A 24538-nucleotide genomic window follows, 5' to 3' on the forward strand; every position below is an offset into this window, starting at 1 on the left:
TATCTGAAAAACAAACTAAAAGCAAAAGGATTTGGGTTGTGGCTCAAGAGGTAAAGTGCTGCACCAGGCCCTGAGTTCAATCCCCAGTCCCCCCCCCTCCCCTGAGAAAAAAGAGCAAGTACCTGCCACTGTCCTTGCCCTCACACTCCTTCCCATTCACACCTAGGCCACTTATTGCAATACACAGCATTGGTCAGATGATTTGAATGAAGGCCCTGTACAAATCCATTAGTTGGATGGTAGTTATTTGTTCATTTGGGGAGAAGATATTGTTCTTTCTTTTTTTACTGTGGTAAAACATACATTACATAAAATTTACCATTTTATCAACATTTTAATTCAGTGGCATTAAGTACATTCATGCTGTTATACAACTGTCACCATTATCCAGAGTCAGTATTATGGAAAAAAGTTTGGAAAAATTGAAACTGCATTCCCATTTAACAATAACTACCCATGGCCCTTCCCCCCTTCCTTGGCAACAACCATTCTACTTTCTATCACCATAAATTAGATTACACTAGGTACCTCATGTAAGCAGAACTATATAGTACTTGCCTTTTTGTGATTGTCTTATTTCACTTGGTGTAATGTCTTCAGTGTTCATTCACGTACTATTGTAGTATGTGTTCTTTTAAAGAATAAATAATATTCCATTTCATGGGTATTCTACATTTTATTTATCTATTTACCCATTGATGAACACTTGGGTTGCTTCTACCTGTCTTTTGTGAATAAAACTACTATGAACATGGGTGTGTAGATATCTGTTTGAGTCCCTGCTGTCTTTAGGGGACATATACAGAAGAAAAGGAGGGGATCACATGTTAAGTCTATATTTAATTTTTTGAGGGATTAATATGAATTGAACTCCGGGCCTTGTGCTTGATAGGCAAACAGTTTACCACTTGAGCCCACACCTCAGTCCTATGTTAAATTTTTTTGAGGAACCACCATACTGTCTCCTATTGTAGTTGCTCTGTTATACATTCCCACCAATAGTGCACAAGAGTTCCAGTTTCTCCACATCCTCACCCACTCTCCACTCTGTGTGTGTGTGTGTGTGTTTTAATATAATAGCCAGCCTCATTCATATGACATTCATCCCTATTTTTAAGAAACCAAATTGAACAGATCAAGAAAGAATATATAAAAAAAATCACAGTTAACATTTTCATGGCCATACTTTTAATTTCCTATGCATATATGTGCCTAAAGATTTATTTACAAATATGAGATCGCTGTGTATTTTTGCCTCCTAGGTTTTGCTATCGTTAACAATGTTGTAATAAACAACATTCTGGTGACTACATAGTTGCTTAATCCATGATTATTTCCTTAGAATAACTTCTTAGGTAGAGAATTGCAGAGTCCAGAGGTCAGTAACATTTTAGAGCTTTTGCTTGCTAAATTTTCCTTGTGCTTTCACAGAGACTGACTTTTGAAATCTTGGGCAATTTGGAATGTGAAAGGAGTTTTAAGGTTCTTTGTATATTTTGGAATGAGTCTTTTATCAGGACTTGATGTGTTTTGCAGGCATTTTCTCTTAGATTGTGGCTCAGTTTTTAAATCTTTTTAACAGTCCCTTTTGCAGAGCAGATATTTTTAAATGTTTTATTAGTATATAATAACTGTATGAGGGGCTTCATTGTGACAGTTCCATATATACATACTGTTAGGGTTCGAGAATCCTATTCCTCCGAGAGACAGAGAGTCACGCGTGAATGCAATCAACAAAGCAGAGTTTATTGAGATGGCAAGCCAGGGTCAAGCTCCCACACAGACGCACAGGTCCGATTGGGCAGACAAGACCCTGAGCCTCTTTAGGGAAGATCTTATATAGGCCCCTACCGGCCGTTACAGCAAAAGCCCACACAGTACATAGCCAATGAGTTGTAACACCACATACATTTCCAGCCTATCCATTTAAGAGTACATTACTTCTTAGCCTATAGATTCAAGGGTCAGTATTCGCGTACGTGGTTACATTTAGCAAGCAGGCAGGGCACATCTTGCACGTACTTCTAGTCGTCTTTCACAATCTGCTCACATTCCTCACATTCCACCTGCCCCCATCCTGTTTATCTTATCCTGCACGGGGCATCCTGTGCTGGCTTTACTGGTTTCTGCTATGGGGATCTGCTGGGGCAAAGGGCACATCCTTTCATTCCCCTCTTTTCTTTGGGCTATATTGAGGAATCATTCTCAAGGGGATGAAGAGCCTGGTATTGTTGGCGGAGGACCAGAAGTTGGACAGTGTTAATTCGGTTTTTGATGAAAGTCACAAGTCGGTTTAGAATACAAGGTCCTATGGTGACCAGTAACAGGAGGATTACTATCGGCCCTGCTAGTGCAGACAGGAGGGTAGCTAACCAAGGGGACTGGTTGAACCAAGATTCGAACCAGCCTTCCCTGGCCTCTTTTTCCCTTTTTCGTTGCTCTAGGCCTTCCCGAAGTTTGGACATAGAGTCGCGAGCAACCCCAGTGTGGTCGGCGTAAAAGCAACTTTCCTCCCCTAGAGCCGCACAGAGGCCACCATTCTTAAGGAACAGTAGGTCCAGTCCCCTCCGGTTCTGGAGGACTACCTCGGATAGGGAAGTTAGGGATTTTTCAAGGTGGCTAATGGATTTTTCAATACGGTCTAGGTCCTCATCGATGGCCGCCCTGAGGGAGGTGAGGCCGGAGTGCTGAGTGGCCAGAGAGGCTATGCTGGTACCCGTCCCTGCCAGGCCTATTCCAAATAGGGTAGTGATGGTTAGGGTGGTAATGGGCTCCCTTTTTGCCCGGTGGCGGTCGGACCAGTAAAGAATGGGATATTCAGCTGGATGGTAGAGGATTCTAGGCACCACTATCACCATCAGGCAGAATTCCCGGGAGGCATTGAAGACCAATCCAGCCAAGTGGGGGGTCAGCCCGTTCAGTGAGCATGCCCACCAGGCACCTCTGGCCGGGGTTATCCAATGGGAGGCATTCCAGTTTGAGTGCTCAATTATAGTAGCTCACAATTTTTTATTTCCTTTTGGGACCTGCCCTACACAAGTCCCTTGGCCACTGACCTGAGCCATGGTCAGGCCGGCGGGTCGGGCCTCCCAACCCGTTGGAGTGGTGGTGTTGACTACAAAAGAGGAATTGATTCCAATAGCCTCGTAGAAAGGGGGCGAAGGGCTGTAGCAAAGCCAGCAAGCCTCAGTTAGATTAGGGGCTGTCCTATTCAAGGTCTCAAATGTAGCAAACAGCAAGGTCTCCAGGGGGCTAGGTGGTACAGTGAAGGGAACGGTGGTGTGGGTTCTGGGGGTGTCACTTTGGGACTCTGAGAGTTGTTGGGAGTGGTGTTCTGGGGCATCCGGGGAGTTGTGCGTGGAACCAATTTTGCCTCAGACAACTCTGGCTTTAACACAGGATTAGGCCTTAACACGAGATTAGGTCCTATTGTTAGAGTAGAGACTGGTTGTCGCACATGCCGCAAGGTAAAAAGGGCTCCTGGATGATTTGTTTTGTAGAGTCTGACTCCCCAGGATTTACCCAATTCCCAATTTGTCACCTTTTTTCCTAAATCAGTGAAATTTATCATAATGGGATTACAATTGGGGGGAGTTGGGCATCCCTTATTTATAGGTCTAGGTTGGTGGTATGTAATACCAGATTGAGAGACTCTACTTAACTGAATAAGGTCCCCCTGTTTGGGGGCTGGCCACCATATGTCCCCTGAGCTCTCACAACCCCATGACTTACAATAATAGTCTGCGATTCCTCCACATTTTTTTCTGTGGTTGGGTTGGGGAGCGGGGCAGACATAGAAGTAACTTTGGCGCAAATCCCATTGTCCCCTGCCAGTGAATAAGGCCCTTAAGTCAAAGTATAATTCTGGGAACCAGGTGTTGGGAGGGGTCACCTTGGAGGTCTGGTTAAGAATGTCTCCTGTGGATACATCTACAATCATCCAGGTCAGGTTAAAAGGTTGATGTGGATTTGTATGCCCCAAGCAAGTGGTGGACAGGGTTAGAAAAAGGAATAAGGTTACCGAGGTCCAGTTTGTTGAAGTTTGAGTTTGAAGGAATTGTCCTTGTGGTGGGACACCCTTCTTGTTGGCAGGAAGTCTTCCTTTACAGCTACCGGGTCTGCAGGTCTGATGTGGGTGTAGTGGACCCAGGTGATGATCCCATTATAGGAGGGCTGCGGAGCATCTGGGGTGTTTTCGTTTTCCGGAGCATCCCGTATCAGCTGGAGCTTGAGTGGATTTGTGGGATGCTGTCGTGCAGTCCAATTTCCCTGCTCCTCTTGAGGACGTGCCCGTCTCACATGGGAGTGGTGTACCCATGGTGCAATTCCATCATGAGGATGGTGGGGGTAGTAAGCAGTACAACATAAGGTCCTTTCCATCTAGGCTCTAGGGTTTTGGACTGATGCCTTTTAACCCATACCATGTCACCCGGGACTATGCCATGTTCCAGAGTCGGGACCCTCTCAGTAGTATGGTACACTTGAATTAAGGGCCATATTTGTTGTTGCACCTTAGCTAGAGCCTGTAGCATAGTCAGGTAATTTGGGGCCAGATCACCTAGTCCCGGGCTTAAGGTCCTTTGAATGATGGGGGGTGGAGCCCCATACAGGACCTCAAAGGGGGTTAGCCCATGGACATAAGGGGAGTTCCGGACTCGGAAGATGGCCAAGGGAAGGAGTGTCACCCAATCACTGCCAGTCTCCAGGGCCAATTTGGCTAAAGTCTCCTTTAGTGTCCTATTCATCCTTTCTACTTGCCCTGAGCTCTGGGGGTTATATTCACAATGTAGTTTCCAATTGGCCCCCATAGCCTGGGCTAGTCCCTGCAGGACTTTACTAACGAAAGCTGTACCGTTATCTGACCCAATTGCCTCAGTCACCCCGTACCTGGGTATGATTTCCTCTAGTAAGGCTTTTGCCACTACCTGACTCGTCTCCCTCTTTGTAGGAAATACCTCCACCCAGCCCGAAAAGGTATCTATGAACACTAGCAAATATTTGTACCCAAACTTCCCTGGTTTTACTTCGGTAAAATCCACTTCCCAGCTTCTTCCCGGGGCCCTCCCCCGTTCCCGAATACCTGTGTGGTGCCCCTCCCTTCGTCCTGGTTTCATAGCTGTACAGCTAGCACAATCCTCCACAATTTGACGGACGGCCGTGGTCTGGTTCGGAAATCGGAGTTGTGCAGATGTCAGCAAGTCTAGCAACTTTCTCCGCCCCAAGTGGGTGGACTTATGTAAGTTAGCTAACAGGAATCGGCCGAGTTTCTCGGGCAGGATTAGCTTGCCTTCCAAGTCGCTTCTCCATTCATCCTCCCTTTTTCTAGTGAGGGAGTGGGCTCTCATCCAAGTGAAATCCTCCGAGGAGTACTCTGGTCGGGGAGGTAGCGAAGGGAGCTCGGGGACAGGCACATCTATAGCCGCGACCATGGAGGGACTCACCATTGCTGCTCTCCTAGCTTCTTGATCCGCCCTGTTGTTACCGACAGCTTCCGGAGTCTTGGCAGACTGATGGCCTGGGACATACATCACTGCTACTGCCTTCGGTTTTTCCACTGCTATTAATAGATGCTGGACTTTGGCCAGGTTTTTTAAGCCTTTCCCTTCTGCTGTGCGAAATCCCCTTTCGCGATAGATGGCTCCGTGGACGTGGATGGTACCGAAAGCATAGCAGCTATCGGTGTAGATATTGACTCATTTTCCTTCTGCCCTTTCCAGGGCCTCCGCCAAGGCAATTAATTCTGCCTTTTGGGCTGAGGTTCTGGGTGGGAGGGCGCTGCTCCATACTGTGTTTCCTTCTTGGTCGACCACTGCTGCCCCTGCCCTTCGGACTCCATTTTGGACAAAACTGCTTCCATCAGTGTACCAGTTTAATTTACAGCCGGACAGTGGGGTGTCCTTTAGGTCAACCAGTACCTGGGTAACTTCAGAGAGGAACTCCTTGCAGTCATGGACAGGTGTCTGTAGTTCCGGGTTGGGCAACAGGGTGGCAGGGTTCAGAGTTACAGGATCTGTGAAGGTGATCCGAGGGGAATCCAGCAAGAGCCCCTGGTAGTGGGTGAGCCTGGCATTCGTCATCCATTTCCCAGGGTGTTGTTTAAGGACTCCCTCCACTGAGTGAGGGGCTGTGACCCGGAGGGTCTGTCCAAAGGTTAATTTGTCTGCTTCTCTCACTAACATGGCAACGGCCACTATGATGCGGAGGCAGGGGGGCCATCCTGATGCTACTGCATCTAATTTCTTGGAAAGATATGCCACGGGTCTCTTCCAGGGACCTAACTGTTGGGCCAGGACTCCTTTGGCTACCCCCTTTTTTTCATCCACAAACAGAGTGAACGATTTTGTGGGGTCTGGTAGGGTCAAGGCAGGGGCCTGGAGAAGGGCGGCCTTTAGCTGGTCAAAGGCCCGCTGTTGTTCCTCTCCCCACCTCCAATCCGGAGCCTCTTTGGTGGCCTCATATAGGGGTCTGGCTATCTCCGCAAATCCCGGAATCCAGAGTCTACAGAACCCTGCGGAGCCCAGGAACTCTCTCACTCCCCTAGTGGATGTGGGGGGTGGAATAGTCAAAATAGTCTGTTTCATGGCATCAGTCAGCCATCTTGCCCCATCTGCGATCTGATAACCCAGATATGTCACTGACCTTTCACAGATGTGGGTCTTCTTGGCACTCGCCCGATATCCCAGCTCACCTAACTCCGTTAGCAGGTGTTCAGTAGCCTCACTGCACTCCTCTCTGGTTTCTGCCGCTAACAGTAAGTCATCAACGTACTGTAGTAGAGTGACTCGTGGGTGACTCTGGCGAAAGGGCTCCAGGTCCTGGCTCAGGGCCTCGTTAAACAGGGTGGGAGAATTTTTAAATCCTTGTGGCAGTCTGGTCCAAGTGAGCTGTCCGGTCCGGCCCCCATCCTCTTGCCATTCGAATGCAAATAGTGGCTGGCTGATTTCTGACAATGGAATGCTGAAGAAAGTATCTTTCAAATCAAGGGTTGTATACCATACTTGTGAGGGCAGTAGATGACTGAGCAAGGTATAGGGATTCGGTACAGTGGGATGAATGTCCTCCGCCCGCTCATTTACCTTTCGCAGGTCTTGCACAGGCCTATAGTCCCCGCTTCCCGGCTTTTGGACAGGGAGCAGAGGAGTATTCCAGGCGGACCGACAAGGCCGCAGTACTCCTTCCTTTATTAGCCTGCGGATATGAGGGGCTATGCCTCTTTGAGCCTCTTTGGGCATAGGATACTGTTTTACCTGAATGGGAAGAGCGGAAGCCTTCAATTGTATAACTACGGGAGGGAGGTGTTTGGCGAGGCCAATTCCCACAGTCTCTGCCCAGGCCGTGGGAAACCTTTTTAGCCATTGGGCTATGTCCCCTCCTGGCTCCTGTCGGCTCTCAAACAGTCAATATTCGTCAGCCAATGATAGGGACAGGACGTGTATCGGGCTCCCCTCCCGATCAGTCACAATTATTTCATCTGGTTCAAAATAGATACGGGCCCCTACTTTGGTGAGCAGGTCTCGTCCGAGCAAGGGAGCGGGGCTCTCAGGGAAGACCAGGAAGGAGTGTGTGACCTGGTGTTTTCCTAAGTCTACCTTTCTTTTGGTAGTCCATGAGCATAACTGGGTACCTGTGGCCCCCTGAACGACACTTGTTTGTTCCTTGTTCAAAGGTCCACATGCCTTGTTTAAGACCGAATACTGGGTGCTGGTATCCACCATGAACCCCATCGGCTTCCCCTCCACACATACAGTTACCCAAGACTCAGGGAGGGGGTCCGAGCCCCGTCTCCCTCAGTCCTCTTCTCCGGCTAGAAGGACTCTGGCCTGCTCCACTGCTCGTTCCCTTTCCCTGTTACCTCCCAGTCTCCTGCCAAACCCTCTTCTTCCCTTTAACTTAGGGCATTCTCTCTTCCAATGCCCAGTCTCCTTACAGTAAAAACAGTGTTCCTTATCCGGGGTCCTGGTGTGGCCCCCTTCCCTGGGTTGGTCCCGGACACCTGCTAGGAAAATACGGGCCATTTCTCTTTGTTGCTTTCGGTTCTCCTTAGCCTGGAACTCCCTGTCCTCCTTTCTCAATTTCTCCTGGGCCTCCCTGTCTTCCTTTCTCCGCCTTTCCTCCCTTTCTTCTGGAGTTTCCCTTGCGGTAAAGACCTTCTCTGCTATCTGTAACATTTCCCTAATGGTTATCTCCCCTAAGTTTTCCTGTTTGTTGAGTTTTCTCCTAATGTCTGGAGCTGCCTGATTAATGAATGAGAATACCACAGCAGACCGGTGGATCTCCGCCTCAGGGTCAATAGGGGTGTACTGACTGTATGCCTCATAGAGGCACTCTAAGAAACCGGCCGGGCTTTCATTTTCCCCTTGGACAACTGCCTTTACCTTTGCAAAGTTGGTGGGCCTCCTAGCGGCCACTCGGAGACCTGCCATAAGAGTCTGGCGGTAGATTTGGAGACGCTCCCTACCTTCTGCGGTCCCGAAATCCCAATCAGGGCGGTGTAGGGGGAAGGCCTCGTCTATGGCCAGTTGGAGGGTTGTGGGTCTCCCGTTGTCCCCCAAGACATTCTTTCTAGCTTTGTGGAGGATGTGCTCCCGCTCCTCCATCGTAAAAAGAGTATTGAGCAGCTGGTGACAGTCGTCCCCTGTGGGGCGGTGTGTATGCATGACAGACTCCAGGAGATCTATGAGACACTTAGGGTCTTCTGAAAAGGGTGGGTTCTGCGTCCTCCAGTTATATAGATCACTGGAGGAGAAGGGCCAGTACTGAAACTGTTGCCCCCCTCCTGGTCCTCCTTGGCCTACCGTCCGGACTGGAAATGTGGGGACAGTTTCCTCCCCATGTGTTGATGAGGAGGGCCCATCTTCTCCCTCCTTTTCCCGTACCCCTTGGGGGCGGAGTCTTTGACCCATTCCTCCTCCGGCCGTCGGTCCTGTTGAGGAGGATGAGGAAATTTCCTCCTCCGGAGCACTGGCCTGACCAGGGGGAGTCACGTATGGGGGCGGCCAATCTTCCTCTGCCCCCGAGAGGGACGGGTAAAGGGGGGAACTCTCCGGTAAGACCGGGGGTGGTAAAGAGGGTGTCCTATTTTGAGGACTGGTCAGGGAGGGTAGGGGAGGTTTCTCTTCCTCTTTTATGACCAAGGCAGGCGTGACTGGGGTTTTAGCCCCGGGAGCCGAACTGGAGGGGTGAGTCAGAAAAGCTGTTAACCAAGGGGGGGGGCTTCCCCGCTAAATCTTCCCAAACCAAAATGTAGGGGACCTGATCTGGGTGGCCCTGATTGCCTGGTCGGAAAATGACAGCCTTGACCTTAGTGATCAGGTCTAGGGAGAGGGAACCTTGAATGGGCCATCCGACTCTGAAGGTGGGCCATTCTGCAGAACAAAGGGTGTTGAACTTACCTTTCTTAATGACCAGACCTGCATTTAATGCCCTTTTTTTGACTTCTGGAAAGTGACAGAGAATCAAAGACTTTGGGGTTGCTTGTCCCTGTCCCATTGTGGGATGAGAAGCAACCACCAGGAGAGATAGAACAAAAAGGGTGAAAGCAACAATAACTCCACACACACAGAACACTCTCCACCACTTGCTTGGACCGGTCCTTCTCTCACGCTGGTGTGCACCCCATTCAACCTCCTCACCGTCCAATTTGGATATCAGGCCGAAAGGCGTCCACTTGACGGGTGGTCGGTCGACTAGTTCAATTAGTTCTTCACCTGGCGCCAGGATTCCTGAAATGCTCGAGCCCAAATGAGAGGAAAGCCTCTCCCAGCAGGACCTTGAGGTCCCCTTAACGAGATTCCCAGAATGATTCTCCCCGGGGATTGGCCAAATCCCCTCCGCGGCCCAAACGGGAACAATCATCTACCAATTAGTTCCCTCCAAATGAGAATCTCAGACTCTCCCAATGCCTAGGACTTGGAATCACCTCTGCTTTCTCGTGGACGGTCTGCCTTCTCGAAAAAGGGTATCTCAGTGGGACCTCCAAATGTTAGGGTACGAGAATCCTATTCCTCCAAGAGACAGAGAGTCACGTGTGAATGCAATCAACAAAGCAGAGTTTATTGAGCTGGCAAGCCAGGGTCAAGCTCCCACACAGACGCACAGGTCCGATTGGGCAGACAAGACCCCGAGCCTCTTTAGGGAAGATCTTATATAGGCCCCTACCGGCCGTTACAGCAAAAGCCCGCACAGTACATAGCCAATGAGTTTGTAACACCGCATACATTTCCAGCCTATCCATTTAAGAGTACATTACTTCTTAGCCTATAGATTCAAGGGTCAGTATTCGCACACGCGGTTACGTTTAGCAAGCAGGCAGGGCACATCTTGCACGTACTTCTAGTCGTCTTTTGCAATCTGCTCACATTCCTCACATTCCTCACATTCCACCTGCCCCCATCCTGTTTATCTTATTCTGCACGGGGCATCCTGTGCTGGCTTTACTGGTTTCTGCTATGGGGATCTGCTGGGGCAAAGGGCACATCCTTTCACATACAATGTACCCAGTTTGGTTCATCCTCTCCATTGTTCACCCTCCTTCCCCTCCCTCTTTTTAAAATGACTTTGACAGGTTTCAATGTTCCAGATTCATACATGTGTAGAAAATACATTGACCATTTTCACCCTCCTTTACTCTTTTTGTTTACCCTCCCTTTCCCTCAGATATCCTCTCCTTAACATGATCTGTTTTATATTCCCGTCCTTCATTGTTTAAGTGTCTGTTCATTGTTCAGTGGGGTTTTATCTTGGTATTTTACCTGTAAATATATTGCACTTTAATCAGTCCAACCCCCTCTATTACTCTTCTTTATCCTTTCCCCCAGGCCATATTGTTCAACAGTTTTGAGTGCATTTTATTGTGTCTTGTTCCTATACAGATGTGCTGTATTTCAATATTATTCACTCTTTATCATTCTTTTCTACTTTCCCTCACCCCCTAGTCTCCTCTAACAGTCCAACTATTCGAAACATGTTCTGAATGTATATAAATTATGATAATGCTGTATTTGAATTTTAATCTGTTACGTGCTGGTGTCGAGGGTCCTTGCCTTCACAGGCCAGAGAACTGGCTCGTGAGGCAGTTGAATGATGAGCCAAAGCTGGTATATAAAGTAGGATTTATTAGAGAGAAAGGAAAGGCTACAGCTAGAGAAGCGTAGCGGAGACCAGAAGCTGGTAGCTCACTGCACAGGTGAAGGCTGGGGTTTTTATGGACATTCTAACTCTGGGTTAGGTGGGTTTTTTTTCATTGGCCATGGATTCACGGGCTTTCTCAGGTGAACTGGTTTGGTTTGCAGCTTTATTGGGGGAAGGGAACAAGCTTGAGAGCGTTTTGCTCATCAGCCCTGTGGCAGATCTGAATCTCTCCTTTAGGATGCAGGAATGCAGGCCTCTAACTCCTGAGGATGCAGGAATGATATTGCTCTCCATGGCGGATGGGATACTCACTCATCCGCCTTAGGTCTCCAGACCCAACAAATCTATTCTTTCACATATGAGAGAAAACATGTGGCCTTTATCTTTCTGGATTTGGTTTACTTCACTTAACACAATGTTCTGCAGTTTCATCCATTTACCTCACAATATTCCATATTTCATATGTGTATATAGATATATAGATATATATCTATATATATATATAGATATATATCCATATATATATATCCATATATCTATATATAGAAATAGATATATGGAGATATATATCTCTATATATGGATATATATATATCTATAGATACATATATATATATCCATATATATCTATAGATATATATGTGGATATATATATCATATTTTCTTAATCCATTCATCAGTTGTATGGCTGTTTCCATAGGTCAGCTATTATGAATGCTGCATAAACATAGATGTGCAGGTGTCTTTATTGTATCCTGATTCAAACTCCTTCAGATATATACCTAGGAGTATTATTGCTGTATCCTATGGTGGTTCTATTTTTAATTTTTTGAGGAACCTTCATACTGCTTTCCGTAATGGCTTTACAATAATTTATGTTCTCACCAACAGTGTATAAGGATTCCTTTTTCCCCTCATCCTCACCAACATTTGTTGTTATTAGTGTTCTTGATGATAGCCATTCTAGTAGGAGTGAAGTAGGATCTTAATGTGGTGTTGATTTACATTTCCTTTATGGTCAGGGATGTTGCTAGAATCTTTCAAAGAATGTCTGTTTCATTTAAATTATCAAGTTTGTAGACATAGAGTTGTTCAAAATGTTCCCTTTAATTAATTATTTAATTAATATTATCCTTTTAATGTCCATGGAATCAGTAGTGATGGCCCCTCTTTCATTCTTGATGTTAATATTTTGTGCCTTCTCTGTTTTTTCTTGGTGAGACTGGCTAGTGATTTATCAATTTTATGAATCCTTTCAAAGATACAGCTTTTGAATTTGTTGATTTTTTTCAACTAATTTTCTGTTGTCAACTTCACCGGTTTCTGCTATATTTTTATTATTTCTTTGCTTGGACTTACTTTGGATTTAAAATGCTCTTTCTCTGCTTTCCTAAGATGGGTGCTTACATTATTGATTTTAGATACTGCTCCCTTTCTAATAAATGTAATCAGTGCTATAAATTTCCCTCTATGCATTGCTTTCACTGCATCTCACAGATCTTGAAAAGTTGTGTTTTGATTTCTGTTGAGACTTCTTTGAACCATGTGTCATTTTGAAGTGTGTTGGAATTTTCCATCTATCTTTGTCTTACTAATTTCTAGTTTAATTCCATTGTGTTCTAAGAGTATACATACAGAAGCTGTTCATTTAAATGTGTTAAATATTTTATGGCCAAGAATGTGACCTATTTTGGTGAATGTTCCATGTGAGTTTAAGAAGAATGTATTGTCTGCTGTTATCAGATGAAGTGGTCTTTAAATGTTATTTAGATTCAGTGATTAATGGTGCTGTTCAGTTTAACTATATTCTTACTTATTTTCTGACTGACGATTACTGATAGAGGAATGTTGAAGTGTCCCAACAATAATATTGGATTTGATTTGCTAATGTTTTGCTAAGGATTTTGTCTGTTATCTATTTCTTCTTGACACTCTATCCATTTTGCTGCATGTGTTTTGTCATTCTGTTCACATTTGAAATGTAAAAATAGAATCTAATTTAAATTTCTACTCTTTTCAGTTAGAAGTAGGGCTGAGTTTTATATATAGTGTTAGTTTGCTTTTCATATGTTCTTTATTTAATGTTCTATTGTGGGTTTGGGGAAATTGTTGTTCTGACAGACTATGTCTAGACATGGGTCTCCTTTTATTTATTCTGTCTGAAATGTGATAAATATGTTTAGTTAGCAAGGGAAAATTTTATTCTCTGGCTTCCATATCTGTTGTCTCCTCTTTCCTTATTTTCATGTATTTACCCTTCTAGGTGGACTTTTCATTTTAATATCAGTCACCCATAACTTCACTTAGTCTCTTAACCACCTTGTTGGTTTTAATTCTGCTATGTTTCTTTTGTTTCTTTGCCCTCCTTTCTTAGTGTAATAATGAAAAGCACAAGCTGTGGAATGAAGTGGTCAGAGCTGGAATTCTGACTCCAACACTTACTAGTTGAATGACCTTGAGTAAATTCCTTAGCCCCTCTCAGTTGCCACAATTAAAAAATGTGTATGAATAAAATATATTCATGGTATTCTTGGAAAGATTAAATGGGTTAATACATGTAAAAATATTTAAAATAAAGGATACTATGTTGAAAGTGTTGAATGATTATTATCAATCTTGACTTACCATTATCATAATCTTTGTCATCTCCATTCATCCATCTCACTTTTTATCTCATCTTGTCATTTCATCACAGCCAATTTTCCCTTTATGGATCTTTTTACTCTATTTCATTACAAATGATGTCTTAATTGTACTTTATTGAGGATGTCAAACAGTTTCCTAAAACTGGTTTACAGTCACACATTGAACAAGTTTCAGAAATAAACTCTTCAGGCTAATCTCCATATTAAGTTTCTTTGCTTTATTTTTTTACAGGGTCCATGTATGGTTTTCAGTTTTCCTCATCCTTCAAGATTGGTCTGTTTGTGTACTGTGTCTGCAAAGATAGTTCATGAGTTGCCTCTGACCACACTCTTGACCCACTTTGTAGTGACATCATTCCTTCTGTTTTGCAGTGAAATGGCCACTGACCTGCAGGGCTGTTACTACATTTCTAAGTAATTTCCCCCATAACATCCCATGTCTACTGTGATGACCTCATCTCTCCTTTCCATGTCCTAATCAACTGATGTAGCATAAAAGAAGCCATAATTCCTCATATGTGTTAGTTGGCTTCATATATCTCCTTTTGCAGCAAGTATTTACTTAAAAGTAGGTTTGGTTTGGTTCAGAAAAGCTGTTGGTAACACTTTAAATGCTACATTACAAGTGACTACCATAAACATACCCACAGAAAGTTAAGCTTTACTTTTGTCTCCATGATAAATATATACTTCTGTCTTCCTGTTAGTTTTCAAAAGTACCACTGTTTTTGGACATGATCAGGGTAAGTAATATTCAAGAAGTACCTTTAAAATGAACCCCAGTGCGATAAACTACTCCTAGATTAAGGAGCAGTAGGATGGCCAAGATCCAATGACCACATGTGATCAGCTAATGCCATCTGTGGGAAACAGCCTTTTCTATTTGTTTCATCTGTGAACATTCAAAACAATGGAAATTCCTCAACAGGGGAGATTTGTCTATGGCTCTTTACTTTGGAGGGCCATACCTCACGGAACTTAAGGTGTCATGACTGTCGCTTTCTTTGTATTCATCATGGTCTGGGACCCTTCTGCTCTCTTGGCTATGGAAAAATGATCTAATGGTCCTTCCCTAATGAGGGAAGGACAACAGGATGATGAGATAATCCTCCCAGAATAGTAGCTGACAGGCAGATGAATGCCTGCATAGTTGTCGGTGTGATGTATAGCCTGCATTTCTTCATCTTCAGGCAGCCACTGGGGAGAGACCCAGTGTAACTTCCTGCCTTTCTTCTTGCAATCTCTTGATTGATTTCTGTGTTAGTAAGTTTTTCCATTACTGTAACTAATACCTAGGATAATCAACTTAAAAAGAGGAAGGGCTTATTTTGAGTCACAGTTTTGGAAGTTTCAGTCCAGTTGGCCTATTGCTTTTGGGCCTGTGGCAAGACAGTACATAATGGTGGGAGTATCTTGTTCTTATCATCCTGTCACAGGTTAAAATTCAATTAAAATTTTCAGTTTTCAAAAAATATTTTTTCTTGTTTATTTACTTGCTGCTTTTGTCATTTTACATATTTTCTATAATAGTTTTTACCAATTTTATTCTATTTTCATTTGTCATCATTTCTTCCTGTCTTTTTTCTCTTCCCCTTCCTGTTTTTTTTTTTTTCTTTTTTTTCATTTTTCTTTTATTATTCATATGTGCATACAAGGCTTGGTTTATTTCTCCCCCCTGCCCCCACCCCCTCCCTTACCACCCACTCCACCCCCTCCCGCTCCCCCCCTCAATACCCAGCAGAAACTATTTTGCCCTTATCTCTAATTTTGTTGTAGAGAGAGTATAAGCAATAATAGGAAGGAACAAGGGGTTTTGCTGGTTGAGATAAGGATAGCTATACAGGGCATTGACTCACATTGATTTCCTGTGCATGGGTGTTACCTTCTAGGTTAATTCTTTTTAATCTAACCTTTTCTCTAGTTCCTGGTCCCCTTTTCCTATTGGCCTCAGTTGCTTTAAGGTATCTGCTTTAGTTTCTCTGCATTAAGGGCAACAAATGCTAGCTAGTTTTTTAGGTGTCTTACCTATCCTCACCTCTCCCTTGTGTGCTCTCGCTTTTATCATGTGCTCATAGTCCAATCCCCTTGTTGTGTTTGCCCTTGATCTAATGTCCACATATGAGGGAGAACATACGATTTTTGGTCTTTTGAGCCAGGCTAACCTCACTCAGAATGATGTTCTCCAATTCCATCCATTTACCAGCGAATGATAACATTTCGTTCTTCTTCATGGCTGCATAAAATTCCATTGTGTATAGATACCACATTTTCTTAATCCATTCGTCAGTGCTGGGGCATCTTGGCTGTTTCCATAACTTGGCTATTGTGAATAGTGCCGCAATAAACATGGATGTGCAGGTGCCTCTGGAGTAACAGTCTTTTGGGTATATCCCCAAGAGTGGTATTGCTGGATCAAATGGTAGATCGATGTCCAGCTTTTTAAGTAGCCTCCAAATTTTTTTCCAGAGTGGTTGTACTAGTCTACATTCCCACCAACAGTGTAAGAGGGTTCCTTTTTCCCCGCATCCTCGCCAACACCTGTTGTTGGTGGTGTTGCTGATGATGGCTATTCTAACAGGGGTGAGGTGGAATCTTAGCGTGGTTTTAATTTGCATTTCCTTTATTGCTAGAGATGGTGAGCATTTTTTCATGTGTTTTCTGGCCATTTGAATTTCTTCTTTTGAGAAAGTTCTGTTTAGTTCACATGCCCATTTCTTTATTGGTTCATTAGTTTTGGGAGAATTTAGTTTTTTAAGTTCCCTATATATTCTGGTTATCAGTCCTTTGTCTGATGTATAATTGGCAAATATTTTCTCCCACTCTGTGGGTGTTCTCTTCAGTTTAGAGACCATTTCTTTTGATGAACAGAAGCTTTTTAGTTTTATGAGGTCCCATTTATCTATGCTATCTCTTAGTTGCTGTGCTGCTGGGGTTTCATTGAGAAAGTTCTTACCTATACCTACTAACTCCAGAGTATTTCCTACTCTTTCTTGTATCAACTTAAGAGTTTGGGGTCTGATATTAAGATCCTTGATCCATTTTGAGTTAATCTTGGTATAGGGTGATATACATGGATCTAGTTTCAGTTTTTTGCAGACTGCTAACCAGTTTTCCCAGCAGTTTTTGTTGAAGAGGCTGCTATTTCTCCATCGTATATTTTTAGCTCCTTTGTCAAAGATAAGTTGCTTATAGTTGTGCGGCTTCATATCTGGATCCTCTATTCTGTTCCACTGGTCTTCATGTCTGTTTTTGTGCCAGTACCATGCTGTTTTTATTATTATTGCTTTGTAATATAGTTTGAAGTCAGGTATTGTGATACCTCCTGCATTGTTCTTTTGACTGAGTATTGCCTTGGCTATTCGTGGCCTCTTGTGTTTCCATATAAATTTAACAGTAGATTTTTCAATCTCTTTGATGAATGTCATTGGAATTTTGATGGGAATTGCATTAAACATGTAGATTACTTTTGGGAGTATCGACATTTTTACTATGTTGATTCTACCAATCCATGAGCATGGGAGATCTCTCCACTTTCTATAGTCTTCCTCAATCTCTTTCTTCAGAAGTGTATAGTTTTCCTTGTAGAGGTCTTTCACATCTTTTGTTAGGTTTACACCTAGGTATTTGATTTTTTTTGAGGCTATTGTAAATGGAATTGTTTTTATACATTCTTTTTCCGTTTGCTCATTGTTAGTGTATAGAAATGCTAATGATTTTTCTATGTTGATTTTATATCCTGCTACCTTGCTATAGCTATTGATGATGTCTAGAAGCTTCTGAGTAGAGTTTTTTGGGTCTTTAAGGTATAGGATCATGTCGTCTGCAAATAGGGATATTTTGACAGTTTCTTTACCTATTTGTATTCCTTTTATTCCTTCTTCTTGCCTAATTGCTCTGGCTAGGAATTCCAGTACTATGTTGAATAGGAGTGGAGATAGTGGGCATCCTTGTCTGGTTCCTGATTTTAGAGGGAATGGTTTTAATTTTTCTCCGTTAAGTATAATGCTGGCTGTAGGTTTGTCATATATAGCTTTTATAATGTTGAGGAACTTTCCTTCTATTCCTAGTTTTCTTAGAGCTTTTATCATGAAATGATGTTGGATCTTATCAAAGGCTTTTTCTGCATCTATTGAGATGATCAAGTGGTTTTTGTCTTTGCTTCTGTTAATGTGGTTTATTACGTTTATTGATTTTCGTATGTTGAACCACCCCTGCATCCCTGGGATGAAGCCTACCTGGTCGTGGTGAATAATCTTTTTGATGTGTTGCTGAATTCGATTTGCCATTATTTTGTTGAGGATTTTTGCATCAATGTTCATTAAGGAGATTGGCCTATAGTTCTCCTTTTTGGAGGTGTCTTTGCCTGGTTTTGGGATAAGTGTAATACTGGCTTCATAAAATGTGTTTGGCAGTTTTCCTTCCCTTTCTATTTCATGGAACAGTTTAAGGAGGGTTGGTATCAGTTCTTCTTTAAAGGTCTGATAGAATTCAGCAGAGAATCCATCAGGTCCTGGACTTTTCTTTTTGGGGAGACTCTTGATTGCTGCTTCAATTTCATTTTGTGTTATAGGTCTATTCAGGTGATTAATTTCCTCTTGGTTCAGTTTTGGATGATCATATGTATCTAGAAATCTGTCCATTTCTTTTAGATTTTCAAATTTATTTGAATATAGGTTCTCAAAGTAGTCTCTGATGATTTCCTGGACTTCCATGGTGTTTGTTGTTATCTCCCCTTTTGCATTCCTGATTCTACTAATTTGGGTTTTTTCTCTCCTCATTTTAGTCAGGTTTGCCAGGGGTCTATCGATCTTGTTTATTTTTTCAAAGAACCAACTTTTTGTTTCATTAATTCTTTGTATGGTTTTTTTGGTTTCTATTTCGTTGATTTCAGCTCTTATTTTTATTATTTCTCTCCTTCTATTTGTTTTGGGATTTGCTTGTTCTTGTTTTTCTAGGAGTTTGAGATATATCATTAGGTCATTGATTTGGGATCTTTCAATCTTTTTAATATATGCACTCATGGCTATAAACTTTCCTCTCAAGACTGCCTTAGCTGTGTCCCATAGGTTCCGGTAGGTTGTGTTTTCATTTTCATTGACTTCTAGGAACTGTTTAATTTCCTGTTTTATTGCATCGATGATCCATTCTTCATTAAGTAATGAGTTATTTAGTTTCCAGCTGTTTGCATGTTTTTTGTCTTTACTTTTGTTGTTGAGTTCTACTTTTACTGCATTGTGGTCAGATAGTATGCATGGTATTATTTCCATTTTCTTATATTTGCTGAGGCTTGCTTTGTGCCCTAGGATATGATCTATTTTGGAGAAGGTTCCATGGGCTGCTGAGAAGAATGTATATTGTGTAGAGGTTGGATGAAATGTTCTGTAGACATCTACTAGGTCCACTTGATCTATTGCATATTTTAGATCTTGGATTTCTTTATTGAGTTTTTGTTTGGATGACCTATCTATTGATGATAATGGAGTGTTAAAGTCCTGTTTTTGTTTGTTTGTTTGTTTTGTTTTGTTTGCAGTGCTGGGGATTAAACCCATGGTTTTGTGTGTGCTAGGCAAGTGCTGTACCACTGAGCTATACTTCCAGACATAGGTTTTTCTTTTGAGTCAGGGTCTTGCTATATACCCCAGGCTAGCCTTGAAATCCTGCTCTTCCAGCCTCTGCCTCCCAGGTGCTGGGATTACAGACATGCATCACTGTTCTTGGCTCGAATCTGTTCTTAAAAATATTTGCTATGTTAAACACTTAGTTTTTGCAACTATCATTGCAATGACTGAAAAATATTCCATCCATCTTCTAAAACATATTTTTTACTGGTCTCCTAATATAGAACATATAAGTTACTTGTTTGCTATCACAGATGGTGTTGCATACACATATATAGAGATTACTTTCATTGTGAATTTTTCCTTATGATAAATTCACAGAAGTGGGATTTCTGACTTAGAGTAGAGAACATTTTTAGCTCTATGAGCACAGTGCCAGATTGCTTTCTAAAATTGTTGTACCAGATTGACTTCTAGGTAAAGCTGGAGGGTGATGTAGGATAATAGAAGCTTCCTTCTTCTTCTTCCTTTTTTTTTTTTCTGTGATAAGTATTTTTGAGATAGGATCTCCTGGACTATTTGCCCGGGGCTGGCTTTGAACTGCGATGCTCCTGATCTCTGCCTCCTGAGTAGCTAGGACTACAGGTATTAGCTACCAGTGCCTGGCCACGCTTCCTTCCTTAATACATAATGAAACTAAAAACAATAAAAACAAATTAATCCTAACAATACCAAATAAAGAACTGCAACTTATTTCTATGAACACTGGAAAGTGGTGGACAGAGAGAGGACCAAAAGATTCTGGTATGGTGCATCTCTCAATCCAAAACCTGCCACCTTATTGACCTGCTAACGGTATTGCAGGAAGGAAAGCAGGTGGGCTGTAAAATTCTGATAGTTCTCACTGATGACCGAAGTATGGAGAAAAGTCTTTGGGCGCTGCAAAAAAGGTCTAATAGAATCCTCAATCCGGGAAGCCCCTGCATCATACTGGGGCTCATGGGGAAACCACGAGCATTTGTGCCTTCCTGACTCTGGTGCTGGGTGGGGCTGTGAGTGGGATCCTGCAGGAGTGGGGCATATCACTCACTAGGGCAGCAATGCATTGTCAAAATTAAAGCCTTTTGTGTTTCAAATGACACCAATTGACAGTGTAACAGAATGGATGGATTTCTTTATAAATTACATAGCTTACAAGGAACCCATAAATAGAACATATAATGAAGTGTTTCAGCTCAAAAAGACAGATAACCCAATTTAAAAATGGGCAAATAGCTGGATGCCAGTGACTCACATCTATAATCATAGATACTTGGGAGGCTGAGATTGGTTCCAGGCCAGCAAAGGCAAAAAATTTGCCAGACCCTATCTTAGTGGAAAAAAGCCAGGAGTGGTACTGCATACCTGTCATCCCAGATATGTGGGAAGCTTAAAATAGGAGGATCACAGTTCAGACCAGCCTGGGCAAAATGCAAGACCCTGTCTCCAGAACAGCAAGAGCAAAAAAGGGCTGGAACCATGACTGAAGTAGTAAGAGTGCCTGCTAGCAAGTGTAAAGCCCCGGAGTTCAAATTCCAGTACCACCAAAAAGAAAAAGAAAATAAAAAATGACAGACCTCAGTTTCTGCCCAGAACTATAAAATGCAAGAAAACAGGATGGAGAAATGTCTGCAAAATAAGGAGGAAAGGAAAACGTGACACAAGAACATTACTCTCAGCCTTAGCTCTGCTAAAATATCCAAACAATAGACAGAGGACTTGGGGCATGGCTCAAATGGTACAGTGTTTGCCTAGCAAGTGTACAACCCTGAGTTCAATCCCTAATACTACCAAAAAACAAAACAAAACAAAACAAAAACAACAAAAGCAAATAGCAGGAAGAATTTTCAAACTACAGGAACTGAGAGAATTGAGCACTCATAAGCCCATTCTTGAAAAAAACTGGAAACAGCCAACTAAAAGATGAACCAAAACAATTATATTTTTGTAATTAATTTATAATATTTAATTATAATTTAATTATATTTTTGAATTAGCATACATTAATAATACAAAGGGATTTCATTGTGGTAATTTCATAAATATGTACAGTGTACTTTGAACCAGTTTACCCCCTCTGTTATATCATTATATTCCCATTGTCCCCTCAGTTCTCTCTCTTCCTTTTTTTGACACCACTGGGGTTTGAATTCAGGGCCTTGAACTTGCTGGGTAGGAGATTGCTTGAGACATGTCCACAGCACTCAAAAAAAAGAACTCTTAAATGTTCTGTGTTAAAAGGCCGAAGTCTGAGTGCTGAAATATTTAAATACTGTATGGTCCTCAGACTAAGGAATGGGAGAATTATGGTTGCAGAACAAAATGAACATTAAGGTTTATATAATGAACATTATAAATCTTGACAAAGGTAGTTATATATCATCATTGATTGATAATGAAAGGAGCCAGAGAAGGGGAGGTGGAAGGAAAAGTGAGAGTGAACCACCTAATAGCTTAAGAAATAATCAAGGTCTTGGCATGGTGGTACACATCCAAAAATCTCAGCTATTCAGGAGGAGGATCAGAAAGATCATAGTATGAAGCCAGTACAGGCAAAAAGTTAGCAAGACCCATCTCAACCAACAAGACAGGCATGGTGGTATGCATCTGTGGTCTCAGCTACATAGGAGGCATAGGTAGGAGGATTGTAGTCTGAGACTGGCCCCAGGCAAAAAAGCATAAGATTGTATCTGAAAAACAACTAAAGCAAAACAGGGCTGGAAATGTGGCCTAAGTGGTAGAGTGCCTGCCTAGCAAGTGTGAGAGTTCAGACCTCAGTATGGTCAAAATCAAAGAAAGGAATCAGCAAAAATGATCTAAAATTAAATCACAAGTGAAATGATGTGATGTCAGGATTTGCTTTAAAATATCCGAGACAAAGAAAAAAGAAGGGAAGGGAAGGAGAGAAAAAAAAAGAAAGGGAGAGAAAAGGGAAGAAGGAGAGGAGGCGCAGGAAAGAGGAAGAAAGGAAGGGAGGGAAGGAGAGAAAAAGGAAGGGAGGTAGGAAGGAATATGTATCATGGTTTATTATACAATGCTCTTAATTTTGTATTTTAAATTTTCACAATAAAATGTTTAAAATACAATAATAAAATTAGTTTAAATGATTTTTAAAAACATAATGAGCCAAGTGCAAGTGGCTCATGCCTATAATCCTAGCTACTTGGGAGGCTGAAATTGGGAAGGATCATGGTTCTGGGCAAATTGTTCGAGAAACCCCATCTCAACCAATAGCTGGGCATGGTGGCATGCACCTGCCATGCCAAGCTATGTGAGAGGCCCAGATCAGTAGGATCCTGGTTGAGGCCAGCCAAGGCAAAAAAAATTTGTGATACCCCATCTCAATGAAAAAAGCCAGGTATGGTGCTGCATGTCCATCATTCCAGCTACAGTGGGAAACATAAAATAGTATCAAAGTCCAGGCTGACATGGGCAAAAAGGGAGACCCTGTCTCCAAAATAACCAGAATAAAATGTATGGTGACATGGCTCAAGTGGTAGAGCACCCGCCTAGCAACTGTGAAGTCCTGAGTTCTAAACCTCAGTACCACCAAATTTAATAAACAAAAAAGCATAATGACTTTGAGTCCTTAAAGACTTGAATTATTTTTTAAGTAAGAAGTTTGTTTTAGGAACCAATATCTTTTGTTTGTTTGTTTGACAGTACTGGGGATTGAACTCAGGGCCTCACACTTGCTAGGTAGGTACTCTGTCATTTAAGCCACTCTGCCAGCTCTTGTTGGGTATTTTTGAGAAAGGGTCTCACTTACATTTTGTCAGGGCTGACCTCCTAATCTCTGCCTCCTGAATAGCTAGGATTATAGATGTGAGCCACCGGCACCTGGCTAAAAACGAGTATCTTTATAGTGAACAATGATGTATCTAAAATCCAACAGGGTCTTTTGTTTCATTGCAGTTTTCTTTTCTTCTGCTAGAATTAAGAAAAATCAAATTTAACGTCTTTATTTAAAAATAGTATATGTCAGATGATCCCATTCTTACAAAATTCTTTCTCTCATCTATGCGTCCTTCTGTCTTCAATATGTTAGTGTACCTAGGAAGAGGAATGGAAGAATTGCCATAAAAAATTAGCTAGCATTTGTTGCCCTTAACGCAGAGAAACTAAAGCAGATACCTTAAAAGCAACTGAGGCCAATAGGAAAAGGGGACCAGGAACTAGAGAAAAGATTAGATCAAAAAGAATTAACCTAGAAGGTAACACCCACGCACAGGAAATCAATGTGAGTCAATGCCCTGTATAGCTATCCTTATCTCAACCAGCAAAAACCCTTGTTCCTTCCTATTATTGCTTATACTCTCTCTACAACTAAATTAGAAATAAGGGCAAAATAGTTTCTGCTGGGTATTGAGGGAGTGGGGGGTAGAGGGAGGGGGCGGAGTGGGTGGTAAGGGAGGAGGTGGGGGCAGGGGGGAGAAATGAACCAAGCCTTGTATGCACATATGAATAATAAAAGAAAAAAAAAGTTATTTCTGGGGGCTAGATGTGTGGCTTAAGTGATAGAGCACCTGCTTAGCAAGCATAAAACCCTGAGTTCAAATCCCAGTACCCCCCCACAAAGTTATTTGGAATAATTTATTATCTTTTTGTTCTTTTTCAATAGTTGCTGTTCTTGTTATTAAGAATCATTTAATAATTTATATAATCAGCACTTATCATTTTAATGCTTAATGCAAAGAATCAAGTTGTTACTCTTTAAGTGCTACTCCAGTTTGTACAGTTACCAGCGGCATGTAAGTTTCAGCACAATTATGCCAAGACTGGTTGTTACATATTTTAGATGCCTATAGCTGAGAGAGTCAAATACCTCAAATATGAAATGTCAATCCTTGGTATGCTAATGTCCTATTTCTTTGTGTACAGGAAGCATCTATGATTTTTATTTCATCAAACAAGGTAGTGGATATTGGGATGTGTGGACAGAGTATATCACCAAAGAGGAAGAAAATATCCCTGCTGGTGCAAAGGTAAAAGAGCAGGATTAGCCACTGAACTGTAGTTTGTTTCCAGAATTTCTCAAATACCTTCCCAGATGAAGGAATTAACAGTTCCATGTGAGCATTTTTAAGAGCTTTCTTTAGGAAAAGATTTAAAAAATTAGCTCAATCAAACTTTCAAAAGCATGAACTTGAGAATCGGAGAGACCCAG

At 42.4% G+C, this 24538-nt stretch overlaps 1 protein-coding gene across 2 annotated transcripts in view; it reads left to right on the forward strand.

The window, feature by feature from the left end:
• Positions 1–24538, forward strand: part of Dnah3 (dynein axonemal heavy chain 3) — a 201749-nt gene that overhangs the window by 124994 nt on the left and 52217 nt on the right. For both annotated transcript variants that reach the window (XM_074059600.1, XM_074059601.1), the window contains exon 41: positions 24253–24356. In XM_074059600.1, coding sequence (XP_073915701.1) covers positions 24253–24356 — 104 coding nt within the window. The remainder of the gene's footprint in view (positions 1–24252; positions 24357–24538) is intronic.

The sequence above is a fragment of the Castor canadensis genome, chromosome 17 (genome assembly GCF_047511655.1).
Source record: "Castor canadensis chromosome 17, mCasCan1.hap1v2, whole genome shotgun sequence".
NCBI lineage: Eukaryota > Metazoa > Chordata > Mammalia > Rodentia > Castoridae > Castor > Castor canadensis.